This window comes from Mauremys mutica, chromosome 2 (genome assembly GCF_020497125.1).
Source record: "Mauremys mutica isolate MM-2020 ecotype Southern chromosome 2, ASM2049712v1, whole genome shotgun sequence".
Lineage (NCBI taxonomy): Eukaryota > Metazoa > Chordata > Testudines > Geoemydidae > Mauremys > Mauremys mutica.
The window spans coordinates 123,869,705-123,895,890 of record NC_059073.1 but is presented as its reverse complement, the minus strand read 5'-3'; the positions used below and the strand labels follow the sequence as shown (position 1 = coordinate 123,895,890).

At 44.2% G+C, this 26,186-nt stretch overlaps 1 protein-coding gene across 3 annotated transcripts; it reads right to left on the bottom strand.

Annotated features, from left to right (window-relative positions):
- Positions 1-1,511: 1,511 nt before the first annotated feature.
- On the bottom strand, positions 1,512-25,723 carry LOC123364873 (serpin B6-like). 3 transcript variants are annotated; one of them, XM_045007355.1, is made up of 7 exons: positions 25,604-25,723; positions 18,582-18,759; positions 15,799-15,936; positions 14,359-14,476; positions 13,982-14,124; positions 3,266-3,433; positions 1,512-1,918 (listed from the first exon to the last, which is right to left on the bottom strand). In XM_045007355.1, the coding sequence occupies exons 2-7, from the start codon at positions 18,747-18,749 to the stop codon at positions 1,514-1,516; spliced, it is 1,140 nt and encodes a 379-aa protein (XP_044863290.1). In that variant the 5' UTR covers positions 18,750-18,759; positions 25,604-25,723; the 3' UTR covers positions 1,512-1,513. The 3 variants fall into 3 exon arrangements, with proteins under 3 accessions (XP_044863290.1, XP_044863289.1, XP_044863291.1); XM_045007354.1 differs by lacking the exon at positions 25,604-25,723 and adding an exon at positions 25,397-25,519; XM_045007356.1 differs by lacking the exons at positions 13,982-14,124; positions 14,359-14,476; positions 15,799-15,936; positions 18,582-18,759; positions 25,604-25,723 and adding an exon at positions 5,041-5,784.
- Between the last annotated feature and the right edge of the window lie 463 nt (positions 25,724-26,186).

Here is a 26,186-nt window from a genome sequence, read left to right as displayed (position 1 = left end):
CATGCCGACTGTCAGCTCCCAGGGCAGCTTAGAATGCCCTAACTCTGCCCACAGGGACTGTTCCTTTTCACCACCTTCAAAGTCAAGTCAGTGTTTCTATAATGCTGAACTCTGTTCCAGTGCCTGTAGGGGCACCGATTGTGAAGGGTCAGGATTTGTAGTTGGCGGAAGGAATGAAAACCTTGCATACAATCCAGGACTGGTATCTTATTGCAATTTATAATACAGTGAAAGGTTATTTTTAACAACGACGTTTTCACTTAAACTAATTCCATGCATAGAAGAGACAGCTGTGCCCTTACCTCCTCAGACTTCATTCTGCCAGGTTATGAGGTGCTGTTGGCAAACCTAATTTGAGACTGAAACTGAGTTAGCTGCAACACTCAGAACAACACTAAATTCTGTGTTCCAAGTTAACCACCCTTTTGCCTCTATTTACGTATGTTCTTGGCAGCCAAGTATTCTAAAGGAAGCAATAAATACTGGACTTGATTGGAGGTGGGAGCCCTGCTAGTGCAGTCTTAGAATGGCAGAGCCTGTCCCTGCTAGTTATTGATGGCAAAATTCACACAATGTTTGTTTCAATCCCACTCCAGCTGAAGAACTACACAATTAAACCCAAACAAAACCTGACCCCACAGCACTTCACATCAGTTCCTTTATTGTTGGTTCAAGGAGCAGAAACAGCAAGACCAAAATCACTGGATAAGACCACTATGGCTGTGCAGTTTAGCATTATCAGTCTAAGCAAATGTCTGTCCTATTTCACAAATGTTAAAAATATTAGTGTAACCCAGATTAACTAGTGATAAGACACATGCAGAGTGAAATTCTGACCCCACTGAAGTCAATAAGAAGTTTTACCATTGACTTCAGGGGAGCTGACTTCATTCCTTGTCTTGAATAAGTACTTGCTCAATTTTCCCCCAAGAGTAACAGTTGTGTTAGCATCATTCATAAAAATCTGTTAGATGGCTGCATAGCTAGACATGGAAGGAACCAGTCTGGAAAATGAGAGAGGGAGAAGGGAAATTTGCAAAAAGCATTTGGAGGTCAGTCAGAAGTCAGTCTTCTTTCTTTTTCCTTTCCCCATGAGATCTTACCACTTGCTGCTAAGAAACCCCAACTATGAGAACCAAATTTCTAGGGGAATATGTACAGAGATGGAGGGATGCATTAAGCAAGGTGTTATGGCTAAAGATGGAATCAAGTTAAGGAACCCTGCATTTATTAAGGTATACAGGATACAAAGGGTGCTTTACAGGTAACTATGGCAAATGCCATCTTACGGCTTGGAATAAATATTAAATGATCCTGTTATTTAAAACTGTTGCTTAAATTTGAATAGAGGACTACAAAAAGCTGTTTCAGGCACAAGAGAGAAGGGTGTTTAGGGTTACACCATGTAATGTACAGCATCTGTACAAAGCTTGTTGCTTAGAGTGCAAAAAAAAAATCCCAAGGTAGTCAAATGGAAATAACTTTACTGTGTTAAGGGCTGCATTTTTTCTTTTTAGGGGGAACAAAATCTGCCATAGAACAGAATGTTGCCAGTTTTGTTGTGCCGGATAAAGAAGAGGAAAGGATGGTCAGCAGTGAACTGTGGTACAATCCGTGCACAAAGCATACGGAACACTAATGCAGTAGCAGCTGCTGCCTCCGTGCCTTCTTCGTTTACCTCCACAAAGGACTTGTGAACAACCTCAGACAGAACTAGGTCATTGCTGGCTGACATTCCAGATAAATCCACCTTGTTGCTGTCAAATGCATCAGCCATTTCCATGCTCTTCAGAACAGGCTTCAGATCATAAGCTTGTTCCAACTTAAATCTGGGTAAAAACACCTCCACTTCAGTATAGTCCATCATTTCTGGATGTATCCACTCTGTAAGTTTCTCATAGGTAAGTTCTCTTTCCAGCTACAAGAAAAAAAGATTATTGCTGTAGTCAGAAGCCAAAACTAAATGACAGTCAGAAACATTCTTATTCTTTTTTCAATACAGTCAAAAGGCCCCCCAGTTAGGATCAGAGCCCCACTGTGCTATATGCAGGTACCATCCCAAGACCATCCTTCATGGTAACAAGTTAATGCAATTGCATGTTGTCACTAGTAATGAAGCGTACTTGGCAGAGGTATTACTATTTTGGTATCCCTTGCCAGCCCAGTAACGATGTATCACAGAAAGGAAATCAGTAGCTCTTGAATGGAGGAGGAGCACTTGAGGACTCCCAAATGAAGAAATGTTAGGTAGAGAGTCAGGTACAGTGAGGGAGAGCCCAACCCACTACAGTTAGAAAGGAATATGGGGGGAAATCCATCACACAGGAATTGATTTTTGTGACAGTGGGAGATCTCCAGGATCTCCTTCAATCTGTCACTCACTACATTCTGGCTTCATCCCAATGCAGGGGTCGGCAACCTCTGGCACGTGGCTCACCAGGGTAAGCACCCTGGCAGGCTGGGCCAGTTTGTTTACCTACCGCAGTGGCAGGCTTGGCCAATCGTGGCTCCCACTTGCTGCGTGGCTCCAGGCCAATGGGAGCGGCGGGAAGCAGCGTGGGCCGAGGGACATGCCGGCCGCGGCTTCCCGCCGCCCCCATTGGCCTGGAGTGGTGAACCACAGCCAGTGGGAGCTGCGATTGTTTACCTGCCGTGTCGGCAGATTCGGCCAAACTGGCCCGGCCCGCCAGGGTGCTTACCCTGGTGAGCCACGTGCCAGAGGTTGCTGACCCCTGTCCCAATGTCTGGTCAAGAAGTGTCTCTTTTCAGAACTTAACATTTCTCTGGGCATCAGAGAGAGCTGGGCTTACTTGACAGTGACACATGGTATTCCCAGCTCTTGGGGAACAGATGCAACACCTCCGCAGCTCTCCCACCCAGGGGCGGCTCAAGGTATTTTGCCGCCCCAAGCACGGCAGGCAGGCTGCCTTCGGCGGCTTGCCTGTGGGAGGTCCCCGGTCCCGTGGATTCGGCGGCATGCCTGCGGGAGGTCTGCCGATGCCCCGGGACCAGCGGACCCTATGCAGGCATGCCTCCGAAGGCAGCCTGCCTGCTGCCCTCACGGCGACCGGCAGAGCGCCCCCCGTGGCTTGCCGCCCCAGGCACGCTCTTGGCGTGCTGGCGCTTGGAGCCACCCCTGCTCCCACCCTGTGCTAATACTGGTGAGTTTGGAGCTTGGGACTTGAATTCACAGATCTAAATGAGATTTAGTCAAATGCTCTTCTCTAGCAGGATTTGAGCTTTGTATTCAGTACAAATGCCTTACCTGTTCCAGGCCAGTGGAATTATCTTGGATTTCATCAGGAAGCAGGATGATCATACTAGTCTCGTTATCAACATAAGGGAGGTCAAGGATTTTGGTCTGAAAATCTGCTATGTAGCTCATGTTAAATTTAGCTTCCTTGAACATCATCTGCACTGGTTTGCTCTCATTCTTTAAAAAAAAAAAAAGTATCAGTGTCAACAAGTACTACAGAGCCAGCATGTTGATACTAAACTAGAAGAACTGGGATTCAAATCACATGGGACATCTGAAATTAGGCTGGACAGAGCACTAAAAAATATTGTAGGGAAGGGTCCTACCATTGCCCTTTGGGGTGGCAGGGAATGAACCAGAATTCCATCAGGCTTTTCCCATTTGTAATGCTCAGTCCCTTGACATTTATTTTGAGGAAAACACTACAAGTATTTTAGTTGCTTTGTGTGTAGCTTCCTATCAACAACATTGTTAAAACACTGGAACTCTGTGCCTAAAGAGTTTCACGCTTGGATTCAAGCCCTTTAATTTATTAACATATATTAATCTTTGTTTCAAATGGACAGGGAACATCTTCAGCTTAAATATTTTGTTCTTTTAGGCTCAAAAGAAATGTCAAATATTTTAGTGATGTTATAAAAATAATTAAATCCTAAAATCATAAAGCCACTAATGGTTTGAAATGACCATTTTAAAATCATAGAATCATAGAAGATTAGGGTTGGAAGAGACCTCCGGAGGTCATCTAGTCCATTCCCCTGCTCAAAGCAGGACCAACCCCAACTAAATCATCCCAGCCAGGGCGTTGTCAAGCCAGGCCTTAAAAACTTCTAAGGATGGAGATTCCATCACCCCCCTAGGTAACCCATTTCAGTGCTTCACCATCCTCCTAGTGAAATAGTGTTTCCTAATATCCAACCTAGACCTCCCTCACTGCAACTTGAGACCATTGCTCCTTCTTCTGTCATCTGCCACCACTGAGACAGCCGAGCTCCAGCCTTTTTGAACCCTCCTTCAGGTAGTTGAAGGCTGCTATCAAATTCCCCCTCACCCTTCTCTTCTGCAGCCTAACTAAGCCCAGTTCCCTCAGCATCGCCTCATAAGTCATGTGCCCCAGCCCCTTAATTATTTTCATTGCCTTCTGCTGGACTCTCTCCAAGTTGTTCACATCCTTTCTGTAGTGGGGGGCCCAAAACTGGATGCAATACTGCAGGTGTGGCCACACCAGTGCCAAATAGAGGGGAATAATCACTTTCCTCAATCGGCAATGCTCCTACTAATGCAGCCCAATATGTCATTAGCCTTCTTGGCAACAAGGGCACACTACTGACTCATATCCAGCTTCTCGGCCACATCCCCCGGTCCTTTTTTGCAGAACTGCTGCTTAGCCAGTCAGTAGCGGTGAATGGGATTCTTCCTTCCTAAGTGCAGGACTCTGCACTTGTCCTTGTTGAACCTCCTTGGATTTCTTTTGGCCCAATCCTCCAATTTGTCTAGGTCACTCTGGACCTTATCCCTACCCTCCAGTGTATCTACCTCTCTCCCAAGTTTAGTGTCATCTGCAAATTTGCTGAGGGTACAATCCATCCCATCATCCAGATCATTAATAAAGATGTTGAACAAAACCAGCCCCAGGACCGACCCCAGGACTACTCCGCTTGATACCAGCTGCCAACTAGACATCGAGCCGTTGGGCAGTACCCATTGAGCCCGACAATCTAGCCAGCTTTCTATCCACCTTATAGTCAGCGTAAGCAGGCTGGGGATAAAAAAGTGAGTTTTACGGTTTGTTCTGGAAGCACTAATTTGTGAATTCCATAGTTGTGGGTCATCTGCCGTCTTCCACTCAAGTTTTTTTGACTGACAGTTCTGTAGTTCGTAATGAATTCTTTTAAAAGCTTTATTCCCTGTCATGAAGAAAACACAGTCCTTGAGTAGCTCTGGCCAGTTTCATAGACAGCTTTGAAGATTAGGGTCAAAACCTTAATATGACCCTGTATTTAATGGGAAGTCAGCATATTATTGATCCCCCCCACCTCCACCCTTGAAGAAGAAAAAGGAGAACTAAGCAACTTCACAAGCTAGGGCTCTTTCTGGGAAAGATTGGCACCAACTCCCCAGTAGGTCTAAGGCAGGACAATAGCATTCTATCAAATGCTTCAGAGAGATCCAAGAGTGTGAATGTATGTCTCTTATCCATGGACAAGAGCAGGTCATCCATCAACACTACTTGTACTGTCTATTACCTATCAAGATCTGAAGACCAGATTTGGGAAGGTCCACTATACAGATGGTAAGCAGGTGTATCCACTTGCATTTTCATTACATTATCCACAAATAGGAAGGAGGTTAGATCCCAAGCACTAATTAGTAAAGTCTGTGGTTTCCACTCACAGAATCATAGAACTGGAATGGGGAAACTGGGATGGTAGGAAAAGTTGAACAACTTCCTGTGTGTGTAGAATCCTGTTTTTTTCACTCTTTGGCCTGCCCTCTGTCCACTGAACCACATTGCCTCCCAAATGTTGTCAGCTGGGAAAAATCAATATGTGACTAAACAAGAGGAATACTTCAAACAACCAGTTACCCTCCAGTAGCAGATTTTAATCCATCTGCATCAACATCTCTGTTTTGGCTCAGATTTACTAATGCATTGCTAATTTGAATATTTTGACACAGGGCCAGTTTTTGCTTCTAATAGTACCCCCAAAATGCTGTTTAGCTGAAATATTTTATGCCGTAGAAAAAGAATTCACAGTACATTGAGGAATTTCAACATTATGGGCCTGATTCTAGAATAGCTGTTGAAATCAGTTTAAGTTATATTGGTGTAAAGCTTGTGTAAATAAGAACAGAATCAGGCCCATTGCTTTACTTAAGCATAAAATTTCCATGGGTTTATTTCTGCCTATGTAGTTCTAAAATGCTTATTGTTAATATAAGGTACTTTTTTATAGTTGGCAGAATTTTTCACTCAGAATTTAACACAGCATCATTTTAAATATTGCGCAGAATTGCACATAATGCAGAAGTACATATATGCTTTGATTTTCTTTTCATGTAAGTCGGATTAATTTTTAATTCATATTGAATACCAATACTTTTTTCTATGAGTGGAAATGTATACTTGGTTCATAGGCTCATGCTGATGTTTACTATCTATGTCAGTATTGGAATTAGCACCACCTGAGTAATTTTTAATGTTAACTAACAGTGAAACATGATAATTCAAGATGTAAATTCAGAATATCTGACAATAAAATAACATTGGTCCATGTTTGTTTGGGAAAAAAATAACATGCTACCAAGCTAAAACACTTCCCTTTAAATTTATAGCATCAGAGGAATATATGTCTACAATACATAGGAAGTATTTGAAAACTGGTTTATTTTCCTAAAACATATAGGTACTAGAATAAGTTTTTGTAAATTCTACTCATGATAGTGGAAGGGTTGGTATTTGTACCGTTCAGTAATCAGGTGGATTAATTTACAGTCCTTTTAAACTAATCTTCTGGTTAAGGCCTTGATCCTGCAAACACTTACTCAAGGGTTTAGTTTTAAGCATGTGAGTAATCCCATTGAAGTAACAGAATTTATACGATATGATTGGTTCTGATGCCTATCTGTTTTCTTAAAACAAACCAGTTTTTAAAATACCTCCTCTGTACTGGGGATATGTATTTCTCTCACACTGTAAATTTAAAAGGCCGTCTTTTATCTTGGTAGTTTTTGGATTTTTTCCAAACAATCACAGAATCAAAGAACTAGAAGGGACCTCAAGAGGTCATCTAGTCTAGTCCCTTGCACTCGTGGCAGGACTACTAATCTAGACCATTCCTGACAGATGTTTGTCTAACCTGCTCTTAAAAATCTCCAATGATGGAGATTCCACAATCTCCCTAGACAATTTATCCCAGTGTTTAACCACCCTGACACTTAGGAAGTTTTTCCTAATGTCCAACCTAAACCTCCCTTGCTGCAATTTAATCCCATTGCTTTTTGTTCTATCCTCAGAGGTTAAGAAAAACAATTTTTCTCCCTCCTCCTTGTAACAACCTTTTACATATTTGAAAACTGTAATCATGTCCCCTCTCAGTCTTCTCTTTTCCAGACTAAACAACCCCAGTTTTTCAGTCTTCCCTCATAGGTCATGTATTCTAGACCTTTAATCATTTTTTGTTGTTCTTTTCTGAACTTTCTACAAATTGTCCACAACCTTCCTGAAATGTGGTGTCCAGAACTGGACACAATACTCCAGCTGAGGCCTAATCAGAGCAGAGTAGAGCGGAAGAATTACTTCTCGTGTCTTGCTTACAACACTCCTCCTAATACATCCCAGAATTATGTTTGCTTTTTTTGCAACAGCATTACACTGTTGACTCATATTTAGCTTGTGGTCCACTATGATCCCCAGATCCCTTTCCGCAGAATTCCTTCCTACGCAGTCATTTTCCATTTAGGATGCGTGCAACTGTCCTTACTGAATTTCATCCTATTTAGCTCAGACCATTTCTCCAGTTTGTCCAAATCATGGCTTCTGTGGTGCTGCTTGACTACAGCATGTGTTGGGCTAGGCGATAAAATTCTCTCTCTAAAAGATGGCATCAAGAGATAGTAGGACTTCCAGGCACTCCTGAATGACTTTCACCATCCAGGAAGGTATGGGTAAACATACAAGGTGGCTCACATTTCATTCAGTTTCTTGGTATGCTCTTCAGAGTCATGTCACCAATCCCTGTTTGTGCTATTTGGAGACAGCCTCAAGAGGATGAATGAGCTTCTCCAAGACAGAAGGCTGGCCTATAATCACATTGAGAATTACTGTATTATGCCTTGGGGTAGAGTGGATGCACTTTAAGATGAGGAGATTTACACACTGTGATGTGAGTAGCTAAAAAAGAAACCTGATCTAATTTGTGTATCAATTTAATGGTGGAATCCATTTTAAAGCAAAAGTGATCTTGTTTTGATCAAAGTTTGCTGTAAACAGAAGCGTTCTATGTGTAAAAATATCTGAACGCATGTGTGTTCCCTTCTGCTTGTATACAGTAAGAGCCCAATTCTTCTCACTTATTTTTTATACTATCATACCTCTTGGAGTCCCAGTCATGGACCAGGACCCCACTGTGCTAGCAAGAAGACCAACCCTGTCCCGAAGAGCTTACAGTCTAAGGGTACGTCTACACTACAAGACTATTTCGAATCAACTTAAGTCGAATTTGTGTATCCACACTAAAAACACTAATTCGACTGTGTGAGTCCACAGTAACGGGGCCAGCGTCGAATTTGGAAGCGGTGCACTGTGGGAAGCTATCCCACAGTTCCCGCACTCCCCGCTGCCCATTGGAATTCTGGGATTTCCCCCCAATGCCTGCTGGGGGAAAAAATGTGTCGAGGGTGGTTTTGGGTAACTGTCATCATTGAACCGTCAATCACGCCCTCCCTCCCTCCCAGAAAGCGCCTGCGGGCAATCTGTTCGTGCACTTTTCTGCTCAGTGACAGCACGGGCACCACAGCACTGCGAGCACGGAGCCCGCGGCAGTTATGGCCGTTGTCAACTCCTCGCACTTTATCATCCACCTCTTCCACAGTCAGCTGCTGAGAAATCGGGCTACTTTTCAATGGTGCTGCGAGCACTGGTGGACCATGGGGGACGTTTTACCAATATCAACGTCGGGTGGCCAGGCAAAGTTCATGACGCGCGTGTTTTCAGGAACTCTGCTCTGTTTAGATGCCTGCAGGAAGGTAGTTTCTTCCCGGACCACAAAATAACTCTTGGGGATGTGCAGATGCCTATTGTGATCCTCGGGGACCCAGCCTACCCGCTAATGCCCTGCCTCGTGAAGCTCTGTGCAGGCACCTTGCACAGCGACAAGGAACTCTTCAAGTACCAGCGAGCAGCGTGACCTGTGAGTGTTCAGTTTCTTTACAGAGAAGCTGAACCTGCCCCTGTTTCTTTACCAAGTTACTGTTGACCAGCATCTGCAGTTACATACCCCGTCCACCCCGCTTCCCCCACTTCCAACACATGTTTAAAAATAAAATACATGTTCCACTGTAACTTTACAAAGGTTTCTTTATTGATGACTTTGCATTAAAGGGTTGAAACTGGGACGCAGACTGTGCTGGGTAGGGAGTGCGGTGATGTAAAGACCACCTCTAAACTCGAGGAATGACAGGCTCCTGCTCCCAGAGCGGTCTGCAGTGCCAGACTGGTTGTTTCAACGGAGCCTGCCATCCCTCATTTTTGGGACTCTGTGTGTGGGGCCTATGTGGCCTTGTGGCGGGGGAGAACGGATACAGATTCCTCTGCTGCGTGGCTCTGTGGTCCAGGACAGGGACCGTTGCATGAGATCTGTAACCCCCCTTCCCTGCTACAAAGTCACGTACCCCCCCACCCACACAGAACCTGCAAACCACCTCCCATACCGACCAGGGTGCCTACTGACTGCAGTGTGTGTGTGACCTGCTGCTGATCCTGCCCCCGTCTCTGTACCCTGCTAAAGGTGACTGTCCTATGCAATACCCTACCCCCTTCCCCACTCACCCCTTCAAACGCAGCGTTGTGTAAAAAAGCATGACGGAAACAGTAATTAACAGCAAAGTATTTTTAATAATTAACCAGACAGTCAGGGGATGAAACTGGGATTGGGGCTAGGGTAAGTCAGGAAGGGAAGGAATTCTCAAAAATTAGGGTATGAGAGCTTTTGTGTACTTGAGCACTCTGCTGGGGTGCAGTGACAGTTTTCACGGCCCCTGGCGCCACTCCTTCTGGTTACTTTGGGTGACGGGAGGTATGGGACTTTGTGGCGGGGGAGGGCGGTTGCAGATACACTGTGGGGGGGCTCTCTGCTCCTGCCTGCGGTCCTGCAGAACATCCACAAGGCGCCGGAGCGTGTCCGTTTGCTCCCTCATTAGTCCAAGCAGCGTTTGAGTCGCCTGCTTGTCTTCCACCTCTCCTCCTGTTCGCTGTGTGAGCGCTGGTACAGAGAGAGGGTCTCCCTCCACTGGCTCTGCTGGTCCGCCTCGGCTCGGGAGCACCCCATAACTTCAGCGATCATCTCATCCCGTGTCTCTCTCTTTCGCCGCCTAATCTTTGCCAGCCTCTGTGAGGGGGATGCTGTGGCAGGTCTGGAGACAGTCGAAGCTGTGTGATGGGAAAGAGGGAGTGAATTCCTTGCAAAGATACATTTCTGCGAACAATGAACACAGTCTAGTCTGTGTCTGTGAACAACACCATGCACAGCACCTATCTCATCCGCACTCCTGCAGCAGGCAATCCGGAAAGCATAAACTCTGCCCCTGTTCCACCCCATCGCAGTGTCCCCCGACCCTTGGAATTCCGGGTTGAGATCCCAGTGCCTGATGGTGCAAATTTCATTGTCGCGGGTGGTTCTGGGTACATGTAGTCACTCATTCCTTCCTCCGGGAAAGCAACGCCAGACAATCATTTTGAGCCCGTTTTCCCTGGATTGCCCTGGCAGACGCCATAGCATGGCAACCATGGAGCCTGTTTTGCCTCTTGTCACTGTCACCGTATGTGTACTAGATGCCGCGGACTGAGGCGATTCAGCAGCGCTACACAGCAGCATTCATTTGCTTTTGCATGACAGCACAGATGGTTATCAGCCATATTGTACCATCTACCATGCCATTGTAAATTGGCAAGGTGATGATGATTACCAGCCGTATTGCATTATACCTTCTGCTGCTGTCATAGGTGCCCCTGGCCGAGATCAGCCGGGGGCGCAAAAGACAAAACTGGGAATGACTCCCCGAGTCAATCCCTCCTTTATGGTATATAAAAATAGACTAATTCCTGCATAGAAGATGGGGCTAGTGTAGTAGAGAACCAGTGTATCAGAGAACCAGAGAGCACAGCCGCTCCGTGTCAGATTATGCAGGAATGATGAGCTGCATGGCATTCACAGGGGGTGCTCCTGCAACAACCCCACCTGTTGCTTCCCTCCTCCCCCAGCCTTCCCGGGCTACCGTTGCAGTGTCCCCTGATTTCTGTGCTAAAGTAATAAAGAATGCAGGAATAAGAAACAGTGACTTGTTACTGAAATGAAATGAGGGGAAGGCAGCCTCCAGCTGCTATGATTGTCCAGACAGGACATTAAGCAGTGTGGTGGGAGAGGAAAATAGCATCCTGCTGCTATGACAGTCCAGGCAGTACAGAATCTTTTCTTTACACATGAAGGGCGGGGGCTGATGGAGCTCAGCCCCCTGTTGCTATGTTGAAGATGGTTAGCAGGCCGTCTACTTATGGGCTGATGATGAGGACGGGTACCAGTCATATTGCACTACACCATCTACAGCAAGGCTGATGATGATGATGACGGATATCAGTCTTATTGCACCATCAGCCACACATGAGGCGGAGGGGGGCAAGGATGCTACAGCTCAGTGCCGCAACATCGCGTCTACCAGCAGCATTCAGTACACATAGGGTGACATTTAAAAGAGTCAAGAGACGATTTTTTTTCCTTTTCCTTCTGGGGGTGTGGGAGGGGGGTACATTGACGAGCTATGCCCTGAACCGCCGCGGACAATGTGTTTGACCATACAGGTATTGGGAGATCAGCCAAGAATGCAAATGCTTTTCGGAGATTGCAGGAACTGTGGGATACCTTGCGTCCTCAGTCCCCACTCCCTCCATGAGCGTCCATTTGATTCTTTGGCTTTCCGTTACGCTCGTCACGCAGCAGTGTGCTGAGTCTCTGCTACGCCGTCTGTCCGGAGATTTTTTAAACATACTTTGGACCAGGCGTAACATTACAGTAATTCCCCTAATTAGATGCAGGAGTCGCCGAGCGAGATCGCCCTGAGGAGGGTCACTGAAGGAGATAGAGAGCGCATGCTGCGTGAAAGCCAGCACAAACCAGGGCCCTATGCAGCCGTGCTCGGGGAGGCAATGCTCCCTGAGTACCTCATGAAAGCCTGGCACGGAAAAGTGTGCTACCACGGAGCACCCAATAAGGCAGCTCTCCCCAGGAACCTCCTGCGGAGGCTTTTCGATTACCTCCAGGAGAGCTTTGTGGAGATCTCCCAGGAGGATTTCTATTCTATCCCCATATATGTAGAGACCTCCTTTTCACATACTTCAGCTTCCTGTTATATTAAGAATAAAAGTTTACATGTTTAAAGCACTTACCGACTGCTCCTTCCCCTGATTCAGGGTCCGGGTTAACGGCCGGGGAGGGTTGGTAGGGGATCTCCGTGACGGTGATGAAGAGATCCTGGCTGTCGGGGAAACCAGCGTTGTAAGCGCTGTCGCCTGCCTCGTCCTCCACAAACCCTTCCTCATCTTCCCCGTCCGTGAACATCGCCGAGGAACTGTCCGTCGACACTGTCCCATCGTCAGAGTCCATGGTCACTGGTGGGGCAGTGGTGGCAGGCTCCGTAGCGTCCGTTTGCTGCTTTGATTTTTTGGTAACCTTGTCTGGGGTCCTTGATTTTCACGCAGCGCTGCGTTGCATCCCGCCTGTATCCTCTGTCTCTCACGGCTTTGGAGACCTTCTCGTAGGTCTTTGCATTCCGTTTTTTGGAGCGCAGCTCTGAAAGCACAGACTCCTCGCCCCACACACCGATCAGATCCAAGACTTCCCGGTCAGTCTATGCTGGGTCCCTCTTTCTATTCACAGATTACATGAACTCCTCTGCTGGAGAGCTCTGCATTGCTGCCGGTGCTGCTGAGCTCGCCCCGATGTCCAACCACGAAATGAGAGTCAAACTGTCCAGACAGGAAAAGGAATTCAAATTTTCCTGGGGCTTTTCCTGTGTGGCTGGTCAGAACATCGAAGCTCGGACTGCTGTCCAGAGCGTCAACAGAGTGGTGCACTGTGGGATAGCTCCCAGAGCTACTAAGGTCGATTTCCGTCCACACACAGCCTAATTCGACATAGCCATGTCGAATTTAGCGCTACTCCCCTCGTCGGGGAGGAGTACAGAATTCGAACTAAAGAGCCCTCTATGTCGAATTAAATGGCTTCCTGGTGTGGACGGGTGCGCGGTTAATTCGATTTAACGCTGCTAAATTCGAATTAAAGTCCTAGTGTAGACCAGGCCTAAGTATAGCTGTTTTAGCTCCATGGATTGCAGTAGAGTTGCTCCTGATTTACATTGCTTTGAGGAGAATTGGCAACTGCCACACATTTTACAAATCAAACCTTATAACACATGAGGTAGTTGAGCATTTTTCATGTTCCAATTTTATCACTGGGTAAAAACTGAAGCAAAGGGGACCAGTTTCTGTAAGTAACCATAATTCTGTGGGAGTTCTGCACACAAAACAGCAACAGGTTCGAGGAAAGGGATGTCAAATGACTTACAGGTTCTCTAAACACTGAACAATGTATGGAATCCCAAACTGACACTCATTTATCCACTTCTTCCCTTACATGTTAAAATTCTGACTATTGTAAGTTCTGTAATTGTGTTCAAGGCTACCGCCCTCCAATGCTGAAAAGATATACTGAGAGGTACAGCAGAAAACAGAGAGAGAATGAAGGAAATAAGGGATACATCCATGTTAATGGATTTATTTGAAAATGTAGTTTCAAAGATGTTTACAATAAACTAACCAAAGGGGTTGTGTTGAGGGGATGGGATAGAATGGGTTGTGGTAAAGTGTACTTAGGGCAATCCTGATTAAAAGCATTTCTTGTTTTCTCTGGGTGAAGTGTAGTGCAAAATTAGTGATATTTCCCTACTTCATACCTTGTTAATTTTAAATTGTGTTTCCACTGTGCAATCCTTGTTGAATTGGGTTGCCCAGTTGCCTTTGAAGTAGATGGCATTCACCAAGACTAGTCTGGTCATTGAATCAATAACACCCTGAGCCAACAGATTCTGGATTTTACCTTTAGGGCAGATTAAAGGAAGCATAGTTTTTAGCTAATACACACCTGTCTACCTAGTAATGTTGTTAACAGTATCCTCTACCCGCTGCACAAGACAAGAACTACATCTTAATCTGAAGGATTCAGTTCTGTTTTTCCCCTCCCTCCCTTATTGTCTCTCTCCTATAGCCATACGCTTTTTAAGCAGGCTTTAGCTGTTTAGAGACACACTGTGGAATTCTGCAAGCTACTTACCTTCAGTTTTTTCTTCTACCCAGGCATTTATGTATTTTCTGGAATCTTCTGCAGCTCTAAAGAAGTCAAGTTGTTCTAGCTCTGCATAGTAGAATTTCTGGCAGCAGTCTATAAATGCCTAGGACAAACAAAGGAGGATGTCTTAGCAATATATTTTTCTGGTGTGCAGCTGTAGAAGACTCAAACATAGAATCTACCTCTTCTTCCTCCATCCCTTCAGAAAGAGTCAGTCTTAACACCAACTTGTTGTCACTTCTTTTCAAAATGAACGTTTTATTTTCTATTATTACATTCTTAATCCAAGCAGCTGGCTTACTGACAGATCAACAACAAGACTGCATGGTGAGAGTGATGCAATCAATTTGCTTCGGTTTGAGAGTACAAGGCTTTGTAAAATCGGTTTCTAGATAACGTTTTTTGTAACCCTCCCAGAGTAACCCAAACCTGATCTAGTTTAGAAGTAAAATCTCAGGGGGGTTATTTCTATATCTTTTTTGTATAGTATGTGTGGACCATAATAACCAGCTCTTCAGCCTTATGAAATGTCTACTGTGCAAATGTCAATAGGTCAGTAATTGTGTGGTTAGGTCAAAATCATGCTCTCTCTCTTTCCAATTTGTATTTTGGAGTCTTCTATTTCATGGACGAAATGCCAAAGATGCCAAGTTTAAATATTTAATCACAGTGGTTTTAACTTTAATTGAGAAGAGGATATCTGAATCTGAGCCAATTTATACTGGCAATCCCTTTTAGTAATAAAATTACTGTAGATTGGGGAGGGTAAGGTTGATTGCCTTACTGAAAATGTAAGTTTGTTTTTTTGAGTCTAGAACTCAAGTGAGACTTTCAGTTACCTCTTAATTGTCTGAGATGAAAGAAGGGGGTCCGAAAGAGTAAGGTTAAAATCAGGGGTACAATTTTTGGATTTTAAAAGGGAAACATATACCCCAGTACCTGTTACTCTCCGCTAAGTCTTTGGAGAATTTCTAATTGCTCTTCTGTCTTATTTTAAAAAAGAATTATGTGCCCATTGCTGTGTTCTTTGAATGCATTGTCCAGTTTAAGGGGAGGGAAGACATTCCCCCCACCCCAGTCACACAATAATGCCTATTCCCCTCCTTGCCCACCATTTGAAGGAAATTCTTAAAATCTTAACTCCTGGCCAAAAATGCCTGAGTGATTAATGGAATGCTGAAGAGTTGGGGTTTGTTGGACCTTCCATTGACAACACGCTGCTCCAGTTCTCAAGAGTTCAGAGCTAGGAACTGTCATACAATCAGCTGAGCACATGAATGGATTTTACAAGGAGACTTGCTTTGGTTAGTCAGGTCCTGAACTACATAGTGCCTGTAGATTAAAGCCAATCCCTTGATTTGCACTCAAAAGTGGAAATGTAGCAAATGTGTTATAACACAAAAACAAACGGAACGTTTGACTTACTGAAAGAAATTTAAATGTCTTTTCCCCATAGAGCTGGTTGGCAATCCTAAGCACATAATTAGTGCCTGGTTTGTTAATTTCAGAAATAAGTGACTGGTATCCATCGTGAATGTCTTCAGCTTCATCCAGAGAAAGCACCTACAGAAAGAGACATGAATACAATCAGCATGACCCACATGTGCTGAAACATGTGCTTTGGGACAGGTTAGTACAATGCCTTTCAGCAGCTTAGAGAAGAAAGCTGCAGCCTGAACACCCAAGGCAGCCCTAAAAGGGAAAGGATTTCCATTACACAGCACATTTGTAGCTCATTGTGTTAGAAGAGAGACCCTGTTGAAAAAACATTTTACCGTGGAAATAAACATAGCTGTTTTGAAGAGACCCCTCACTCAGTCCTAGCTTTAGGACACATAAAATGAACAGTTCTGGAGAGTTTAAAGGAAAACCATCAACTTGAAATCTACTTCATTTTAAAACATGAATTTAAAGTAGCTTCAGGTCTCAAACTTGTCTCTAGAGCCCCATATCGATTTTTGTAGCTTTATAGTTACATTTTTTTAAATTTGTTTCATTGTGCGGAAGAGCCTGACAAACAGGGAAAGTGTCTCTATGGAAAAAAGAGTGAAACACAAAGAGCTGTCAAATGCACATGTATACAAACAGGGGAAATGTCCCTTATTTTTCCCTAATCTTAACTGTTACTTGCCACACTAAGAGGTTAAAAAAAAAATTCAGATAAGTTATGATTTAAGTTGCCGGAATTATTTTCAACAGTCCTTTCCCCAAAGCTTCCAGCAATGTTTTGGAACTATGCCTTCAATTCAAGCACTCCCACAGGATGCTGCTGCCTTTGTCCCTTTGTAACAGGGCCTCCATTTTGCCTTACATAATGAATTATTTGTTGCATCATTTCATGTTTGCATTGTTCCATTCCCCATTCTTTTCCTCCTTCTACTTTACTAAAATGAAGCACCTGATAGTACAATAGTTAGCATAGGTTCTCTTGGGAAGACATTCAACAACAGATATGGTTCTTATTTGAGCTTAAATGGTAGTGGAAATGAAGAAATGTTATAGAATGACCTAGTGCTCCAGTACATTAGTCATTGCTTTAATCTGAGCAAGAGTTATTTAATAGAGATCAAGAATGGCTCTTCTAATATGAAACACTGTAGCGAAGTAAGACACCCTGAAAAGCTCTTTCTAAGGGAAAACTTTAGCTCTACAGTGCTTTACTGCATGTGGGCAGGAAAATGTCCAAAGCAACAAAATAGCCCAAGACCTTGGAGGCTTCCCAAAGGGCCAAACAGCCAACAGGGGAGACGGGCAGCTCATGGATGGAAGTGTCCCCATAGGACATAATAGGCTCAATTCAACCAAATGCAGTCTGGGATAACTCTGTGGGACATCCATGGTAAGTCTCTGGGCTAAATTCACTGATGTCAGGTCTCGTAGGTCAATGGTTTAAAAATCAAGATCAGCCCATATTCTGCTTTCATTTACATAGATGTAAATCTGACAATTTCATTGAAGTCTAATAGTTACTCCAGTTTTACACCAATGTAACAGCAGAATTTGTCACGGTATTTATTTAAACATAACTAGTACTAAAGCTTAAAATTCATCCTCCGTTTGAATTCATGTGACACACTGAATAAGATTTTTTTTTTTAAATACTGCCTCCCAAATATTGGATTTGCTTAAAAGTAGTAACTGCTAAAGAAATGCCATGATATGAATTCCATGACAATTACAGAGCTGTTATACTGGTTGATATTTTGAGCAAGAGATTTTACTGACACAGAACAAAAGAATGTTCACACCCATTAGTACATGTAATTTTTAGCAACTTCTGCTAGTATGGTAGTTAATCATTCTAAACAAAAGACATATACAGGCCAATTCTAAAAGTCCTTAGAGATTATAAGGAATTGGTTTCAACTCCACCCTATTTTATTGTTGAAGCTGCAAGTTTAGACAACTCTTCCCCTCCCCTAAGGCAAACATTGTATAAGGCTCTAAGTGGACAGCAATAAAGCTAGTTTTGAAATTTGTAATTCTCACCCCAGGAAACCAAGCAGACTACACTAAAAACCCACAAGCTAAGAGAACTTAAAAAGCTATGCAACTGCAACACAGAAGTCCTTCTTTCCAGACAGATTTCAGGGCCTCGACTCCATCCTCATCTTCCCAGACTCCTGCCAGTTTTGCCACTATTGATCACTCTCCTTTTCTAAATCTTGTTCTCTCTTCACATTTGTGACTCTGTCTCCTGGGTCTCCTCTTAGGTCTTTGCTTGACCTTTCAAGGGGGACCTCAGGGATCCATACTTGGCACCCAACTCTTCTTCCTTGGGCCCTCTTTCTCTCTGGAGGTTCCGAGTGCTCATTGGAGCAGGATTTGGCATTAAGAGTTTAATGAACTAGACCTACATTTTCAAAAGCGACTAGTGATTTTTTTGGTTGCCCAACTTGACATCTTAAAGGGGGCATGATTTTAAGAAAATGCTCCTGGCTATGTTTTTAAGACATATTTAGGTGATTAGTATAATCTGATACTAATCCCGGAGAATGTAATTGAAGAAGTTCTTTTCTAACTCTTGAGGCAGCTAGACAGCTCTCTCTTCTTCAAGGCACCTCAGTTGTATGGTGCCACCAAATTTTTACTCTCAGGCACACAAGGATGATAATGGGAGTGTTCCATAGGTACAGAACATACAGAGATCTGTGGTTCAGCTTCTAGACCAAACTTGTGTTAAGTCATTCAAATTTATTCAGACATACCTTTGCCATCTGGGCTGCAGTGTTACCTTTTGCACCCAAAAAAACCATGGACAAAGCAGAGGAGATACTCAAAGGAGAAAAGAATAAGTTCTGTGAACTGGCATTTTCACTCAGCTTTCTGAATAGGTTGAGTGCAAAGGTGGTGTTTGCTTTACTGAGGTTATCCATGGTTCAGAACCTATAAGACAAAACACAAAGGAAAGATCACATAAGATACAGATTTAAAATGTAATAAGTATTTAATGTGCCAGATTCTTAGCTGGTATAAAGCACCATAGCTCCACTGAAGTCAGTGAAACTACACTGGTTTTACACTACCTCAGGATATAGCAAAGTATCATATAAGTTTAAGGATCATCAGAATCCAAGTTTATAAAAGAGCCTTCAGATAACAAGTGGAACAAACTCACGCAGATTGAAAAGTTTTCCAGTTCTTTAAGATTTGTGTTGCGTTTCAATACCATTATACACTGTTTTTCAGGAATTCAGTACCTATCTACCACACTGTCTAGTTACATGAATACAATTTATATTTCATATAATGTTTTATATTTTATGTTAATATTTAATATATTTTATATAATATTATATTTCATATAACATGCTTTATATCTAATAGTCATTATTGGAGGCATGTTGTTTAAGTCACAGCTGTGCAATACTTAGTGCCTCAAATTTACTTTAATCCAACCTGTAGTATATCATTACTGTATTTGAATTTATATTAGATTATCTGATGTAAAATAGTCACTGCATGTACTTTATGATCTAGGTTGTTAACTTTTGTTAACCAAACTGATTTTGGGTGTAAAGTTCTATAAACACCTGCCTTATTCACTCATTTGCAGTAAATCCACATATTACTTCCTGCTGCTTTCTAGGATAGTGTTTGTCTTCTATTTCAAAGAAGAGTTATGGAGAGTGGATCCTGTGACTATATGTTCTAGAGGGGTGGAGTGCCACTTCTGCAGAGATAGGGAGATTGAGGCAAAATGGGAAGAGAAATGGGAAAATATAAAGAGAGGGTGAGCGAAACACAGGTAAGACAAGAGCTCTTTATTGCAGTCGTCTCTCATTAATGTTTCATCCCTTTCTTTTGTTTCACTATTTTTAAACTTCCTTTGCTCTTCCCTTCCTGACACGTCAATTAGAGGGCAATTGTTCAGCACTGGTTTTGTTTTATACTCTCAACCCATCTATTCCTGTCTGTCAGTGACCAACAGGAGATTCTGCTTCCAGCATTTCTCATTCAACCAATTGGGAGACTGACAACAATCATGATAAGGCAGTATTATCCTTAATTCACGTTGTAGTATGAGAGAACCTCTGGGATTAAAGAAAGTCTAATGAAGATGAGTAGTAGACACATGTGCCCATCCAAGAACACATATTAATCGAACCAGCGTTGCCATCTAATGACTGTTCTGTAGCTTATATGAAGCAAATTTGGTTGTCTTCATCCAATACCCCATGAAAAAGAGTCCGCATTGCAGCCTCTCTATTAATCTCCGTAACATAGTGGCTTTAATTTTATGCTGCCGCCCAGTAGTTGCTCATTGTAAATACACTTGTGCATAAAGAAATTACTGGAAAGCTCCCAGTTAGAGCTGATTGATACCTTTTGTATTTTCAGAACCTATGACCAGCAGGCAATACTAATTGAAATTAATGGTGTGGGTGATTGATTTGATTATTGATATGGCAATAAAACGCTAGAACAAACTGCAGAGTCTCTACAAAACTGTCAAGGCAACTTTCTAATAACAATATTCTAAAAGACTATTCAGCTATTTAGGGGATTGGAAAGTGTACAATTTCAGCGCAGTAGCAAATAAATCATTATTGTAGAAGGCTGGACTGTTGATTACAAAGCTATTTTGGAATGCGGGACATTCAGTATCAACTCCCTGCTCTACTATAGACTTCCTGTTTGACCCTGGGCAAGACACACAGGCTATGTCTACACTGCAATGAAAGACCTGAGGCACAGATATGGCTAGTCTGGGTCAGCTGACTTGGTCTGCAGGGCTATAAAACTGCAGTGTAATCAGGGCCAGTGCAAGGATGTTTCGCACCCTAGCCTTAGCCCCCCCCGTGGCAGCTCCCCTCCTCCGCCCTGAGGCGCCCCCCTTGCAGTTGCAATCAGCTTAGGCACCACAAGCTTGGGAGGCGGGAGAAGTGAAGCAGCCACGGCATGCTCGGGGAGCAGGCGGGGAGTTCCCTTACATGCCACCCCCCGACACTTACTTGCTGCAGGCGGCCCTCCCCGCGCTCCCCTGCCCCAGCTCCCTCCGTCTAAATGCGACGGCGACCGGGGTGGCCGAAGATCCGGCCACCGCGGTTGCTGCCAAAGAAAATGGCGCCCCCTAAATGCCAGTGCCCTAGGCGACCGCCTAGGTCGCCTAAATGGTTGCACCAGCCCTGCGTGTAAAATTCAGGCTCAAGCTGGAGCCTAGGCACTGAGACCTCGTGAGAGGGGAAAGTCACAGTGCCCAGACTCCATTTTGCCATTGAATCTAAAAAAAAAGGGGGGGGGAGGGGAAGAGGAATTACTGTTGGTCATCATGACATCCAGAGATTACAAATTGGTTCCTGTTGCAGTGTTACCAGAAACTCAAATCAGATCAAAGTCTGGTTCAGTCCATGTTTGGTTACCCTGAGTACCACTGGAACATGAGACACTTGTGCACCTTAAAGCTTAGACTGAATATAAAAAAGATTCCATGGAGAATTTTACACCACACACACAGGTACAGACTTGCACTTCTCTTGTGTAGATGTCATACATGTTTTAGAGTTTTAATTCCTGCAGAGATTTTTGTTTGTTTTTTGCATTATGTACTGGTTTGGGCACTATTAAATTAAATTGCAAGCTGATTTAATTTAAATGTATTATATTACAGAAAAAAAACAGACTCAGTACTGTCACTTGTTCTTTGTCCTCCTTGACCCCAAATCTAGGAGATACAAGACAGCAAAATATAAATCTGCTAGCTCCTAAATACTTCTGCAAGACTAATCTGTCTTGATCTTATGTTCTTATGATCATGCGGTCTTATTATCGAAAACAGAAGTTTATCAAAACCCTAAAACAGATAATCGATGTACCAATGGACACTCACTCTGCTTCCAAAATAGTGCTACTACCTTGGAAATAGCAGGAATACATTTTGACTCTGTTTGACTTAGAATATTAATTGACCATCTGGAATAAAGCTCTTTAACACAGTTTGAGGGCAATGTTACCAAATAACTGAATCATCTGCCCTTTTCCATTTTACAATACTCCTATTAGGAAAACAACACGCCCCTCCCTCTCTCTCTCTCTCTCTCTCCCCCCCGCCCCCCACCTCCCGAGAGGAATGCATGTCTCTGTGGTATACAGGTCTAGGTATACCACAATCCATACTATTAGGCCTACCCAATCAGATTCCTTTCATGACCATGATGATGGAGCTGCTTTTTTAGTTTACCAAACAGTGGAGTCTGTATGTGTGCTGGTACGAACTGCGACATGTCAGAGGGATTAAACTTCTGGGATCTCATAAAACAGCATTGCTTGTGTTTTCCCTTTGCTCTGTGTTGTGTAGGATAACTCCCTGCATTACAATGCAAGTTTCCATGCTTAGAAAAATTTCTAGATCTATGGTCAACGCAGTCCAAATAAGAAACAATCCTGCAATCCTGACAGCTGCCACAAGCTTTACAGTCTTGCAAATTTGCAGCGTATTTTTCCTCTAGTTACTGAAGCCGAAATAGGGAAGAGAGTCAAAATTAGGGGGGAAAATCAATTTGATAACTGCTAATCTGCATATACATGAGAATAAGAGCTACCTTTTCTAGAATTTATATTACATTTAAAAACTATCACATAGCTATTAAGAGGCTATAATGCTAAAACAGCACTTCATTTCATATTGTTCATTTGTACTCCATAACTTTCTGCTTGATTCAACTGTTAAATACAGTATTAAAACAGAGATGGAAAACATGATACACACATGTCAGATAGTGGTGTGTATCATGTTGTCCATCTCTGTTTAAATACTGTATTTAACGTATACCTAGTCAAGAAATCCAGTTGAATCAAGCAGAAAACAGGAATGGGAAACTAGGAGATGTGAGGGATTTGTTTATCAAAGGACTTGCTCCCCTTCCAAACTGCATTACGTTCAAGCTTCTTGTTCTTGACTTCAAGGTCCTGCATAACTGGTCTACCTTCTTTGGCTATCCATGCCTCATTTTGCATTCCAACAGCAACCTGGGCCCGAACCGTCCCGTTCCCCCACTCTACCAATGCTAACAAACATCACGTTTGTACAGGACTCAGATTTTAAGGATCACAGTGGTCTTTCACGACCATCTGCATAACCCTAAGAGCTTCACTCTCCTTATGAGTATGTGAAGATACTTCGCACATGCTCATTAGGACAACATCAACCCCCTAACTTGTGGTTGAACTACAGCATATCTTTTGGAAATACAGCCAATCTTAATTTAAAAGTGTGAAGTGATTGAGAAGCCATCAAGTCTTTTGGTAGATTATTCCAATGATTAATTATCCTGCCTGTTCAAAATTTGCACTTTACTTTCCATTTGATTTTGTCAAGCTTCAACTTCCAGCTATAGGATCTTGTCATGTTTCTGTCTGCTAGATTACCAAATAACTTCTCTCCATGTTGGCACTTCTCCCATGCATGAAATAGGAGGTCTGCTGAAGCCACGGGACCAGCGGACCCTCTGCAGGCAAGCCACTGAAGGCAGCCTGCCTGCAGCCCTCGCGGCGACCGGCAGAGTGCCCCCAGTGGCTTGCCGCCCCAAGCACGCGCTTGGCATGCTGGTGCCTGGAGCCGCCCCTGCCTGATGGCATGGCAGATGTGATTAGGTCCTATGATGGTGTCATCTTGAATAGATATGTGGACAGAGCTGGTATCAGGCTTTGTTGCAAGGATAGGTTCCTGGGTTAGTGTTTATTGTGTATGGTGTGCAGTTGCTGGTGAGTATTTGCTTCATACTCCATATGTGACACCTACAAGCCAGCTAATTGATTACTTATTTGTTTTAAGGTTTGGCACAGCACCCATAACTTCACTATGTAAGGGTTAAGGGTAGCTGGAAATCATCTATTTCTCACACAAAAAAGAGCAAGGGAACAAAACGATATGGTGTTATTAAAACCTTTTGTTAACAAATTTTGTTATAACCTTAACAGAGTAGGGATCGCCCCTTTTTAATGACTGGAAATTGCAGAGGATATTACAATGTTGCTGGAAACAAATAATAAACACTTTACATCTTTTTTGAATGAATGTCAAAAAACTATTCTGCACTCTCTGAATACTGTGAATAGTTTGAGTTTTTAAAAGTCATCTCATAAATTTAAAAAACTGTGTATGCATATCTATATCTATCTCCATTTGTGTGGGGGCATAATGGGAGCAAAAGCAGTATTTAACAAGCTGTAATGTTTTTGTAGATACAGGCAATCCTCGGACCTCTGACACAATTGGTTAGTTACAATTGCGTTGTGTCATAATGTCATAACTTGGAACTGCAATCTACTCCATTACGGGATGGAACAGCGTAAACTCAAAACCTATAATCGTAAGTCAAATCGGGTTGTCAATGCAGAAGTGTCGTAAGTGCTGTTCGTTGTAACCAGAACGTTGTAAAGTCAAGAACTGCCGGTATATTGTTATCTTAAAAACTAAGACCCCCAATCCTGCAATAAGTCTGCATGTGTGGACCTCTGTAGTCTCATAGAGCTCCATAAGGCAGTTAGAGGGGCTTTATGCAGGGCTTGTTGCAGGTCCGGGGCCTAAAGTGTATATAGCCATAAGTGGCTCTCCCCACCTCAAAAAGAAAAAGCTTGTTTTACATTGAAATAATACATCAGACTATCTGGTGATCACAATATCACATATCTTTAGATATACAGTTAGCTCTATTTGTAAAAAGAGAAAAAAAAAGTGAGGGGCACAGAATGTGCCTAATATAAGCAATGAGTCAGAAAAAATTAATCCCAACATTTCAATTAAAATGTAATTCAGGCCCATGGTCTAATCTTCCAATGAGTTTGTACTGTCTGTTTTATTGAGACACAGGATGGGGGAGGTAATAGCTTTTATTGGACCAAGACATTGCTTTAGTCTCAGTCTAGAATAGTGTAGTTTATGCTACTGTACAGAGCTTATTAACGTAACAGGTGTATGTGCACTGCAAGCTTTATTGCCTTCTTCAATCCAGGGCTGCAGGGATTCATTTAGAGACAAGTGCCCTGTTTCAGTGGCTCAGTAAACGGCAGTGCCAGGCACCTCCCATCGCAGGAACCTCTCCCACAAGAATCAGCAGCCAAGGCCGGGCCCCTGTACGTGCAACGGATTTAATAAATCCCAAGTACCAGCAACCCGCGCTGCGTGTAGCACACCCACCAGCTCCGTCCTACCCCACCGGCAAGGGAACCGGGGGAGGCTCCTTGGCGGGCGCTGCAAACCCCAGGGCAAGGTGCACAGAATCACGGGGCTCCTCCCCCACCCGGGCTTGCTGGGAGGGGGAAGCCCCAGGCTGAGCCACCTTCTCCAGGTGCCTGTTGTGAGCTCTGGATTCCAGGTTCAGTGTCTGGTCTCTTAGGAGCCTCGCTCCTCCCGTCCCCCCCAGACAGACCTGCCCCCCGGGGCACAGGGGCCGCACCCCCGGGCTTGCGGTGGTTTCCATCACAGGGCGGGGTCGCAGGTCGGTGCCTGGCCCCGGCCCCCCGCGCACAGACTGTCCCAGCCCCGGAGCCGGAGCCGCCACTGCCCGAGAGACAAACTCACCGGGCACCACCGGGCCCCCGCCCTCGGCTGCTTGAACCAACCGTGCGGCCGATGCCCAGGGCGGCCTCCGGCTCCCGGCGTCTCCTCCCCGCCCGCCGGCCCCGGGCTGGAAACCAAACCCAAGTCCCAGCCCCGCTCCCCGCCCCGCCAGGCTGCGAGCGCGGCGGGACCCGCCCCACACGCCGGCGGCGCCAGGCCGGGACTGACCGAGGGCAACGCTGCGGGGCCGGGGCGGAATCGGGCGGCGCAGGTCGCTGAAGCGGCTCCAGTGGCGCTGGGCAAAGGGGTGGTGGCCTCGGGCTTGTGTTAGCTCCGCTGAGCCCCGGGAGCCACCACGGGGCGTTTTATGCCTCAGGCTCCGCCCGTCCCTAATTCCCTGCAGCAGCGGGTCTGAGTTGTTCTGTTGGGGTTAAATTTCATACACGCTGCTCCGGGCAGGTTCATAGAAGCAAGTCACTAAGGCCCTGCCTAGACTAGGAGAAGGAGCTGGGTTTGCCACGTGTGTTAGCGAACATTTCAAATCACTGATTTTAAACACCACTGTGCAACCCGATGCACACAAAACAGTGGTCTTTTATAAAAGTCTTATCTGGGCGTAGCCCGTGCTCAATTTGTGCCAGACCTGGCAACTCTAGGTTGAGCAGTTCATAAACCTGGTACCTCTAGGCTTGGCAGTTCACCTCTGGGCTTGCTGCATCCATTATGTATGTAAAAAAATTGCTTGGGCCCTGGCACCTCTTTCGTTACAAATTAAGCACTGGGCATAATCAACCCTAGTTAAGTGACTATC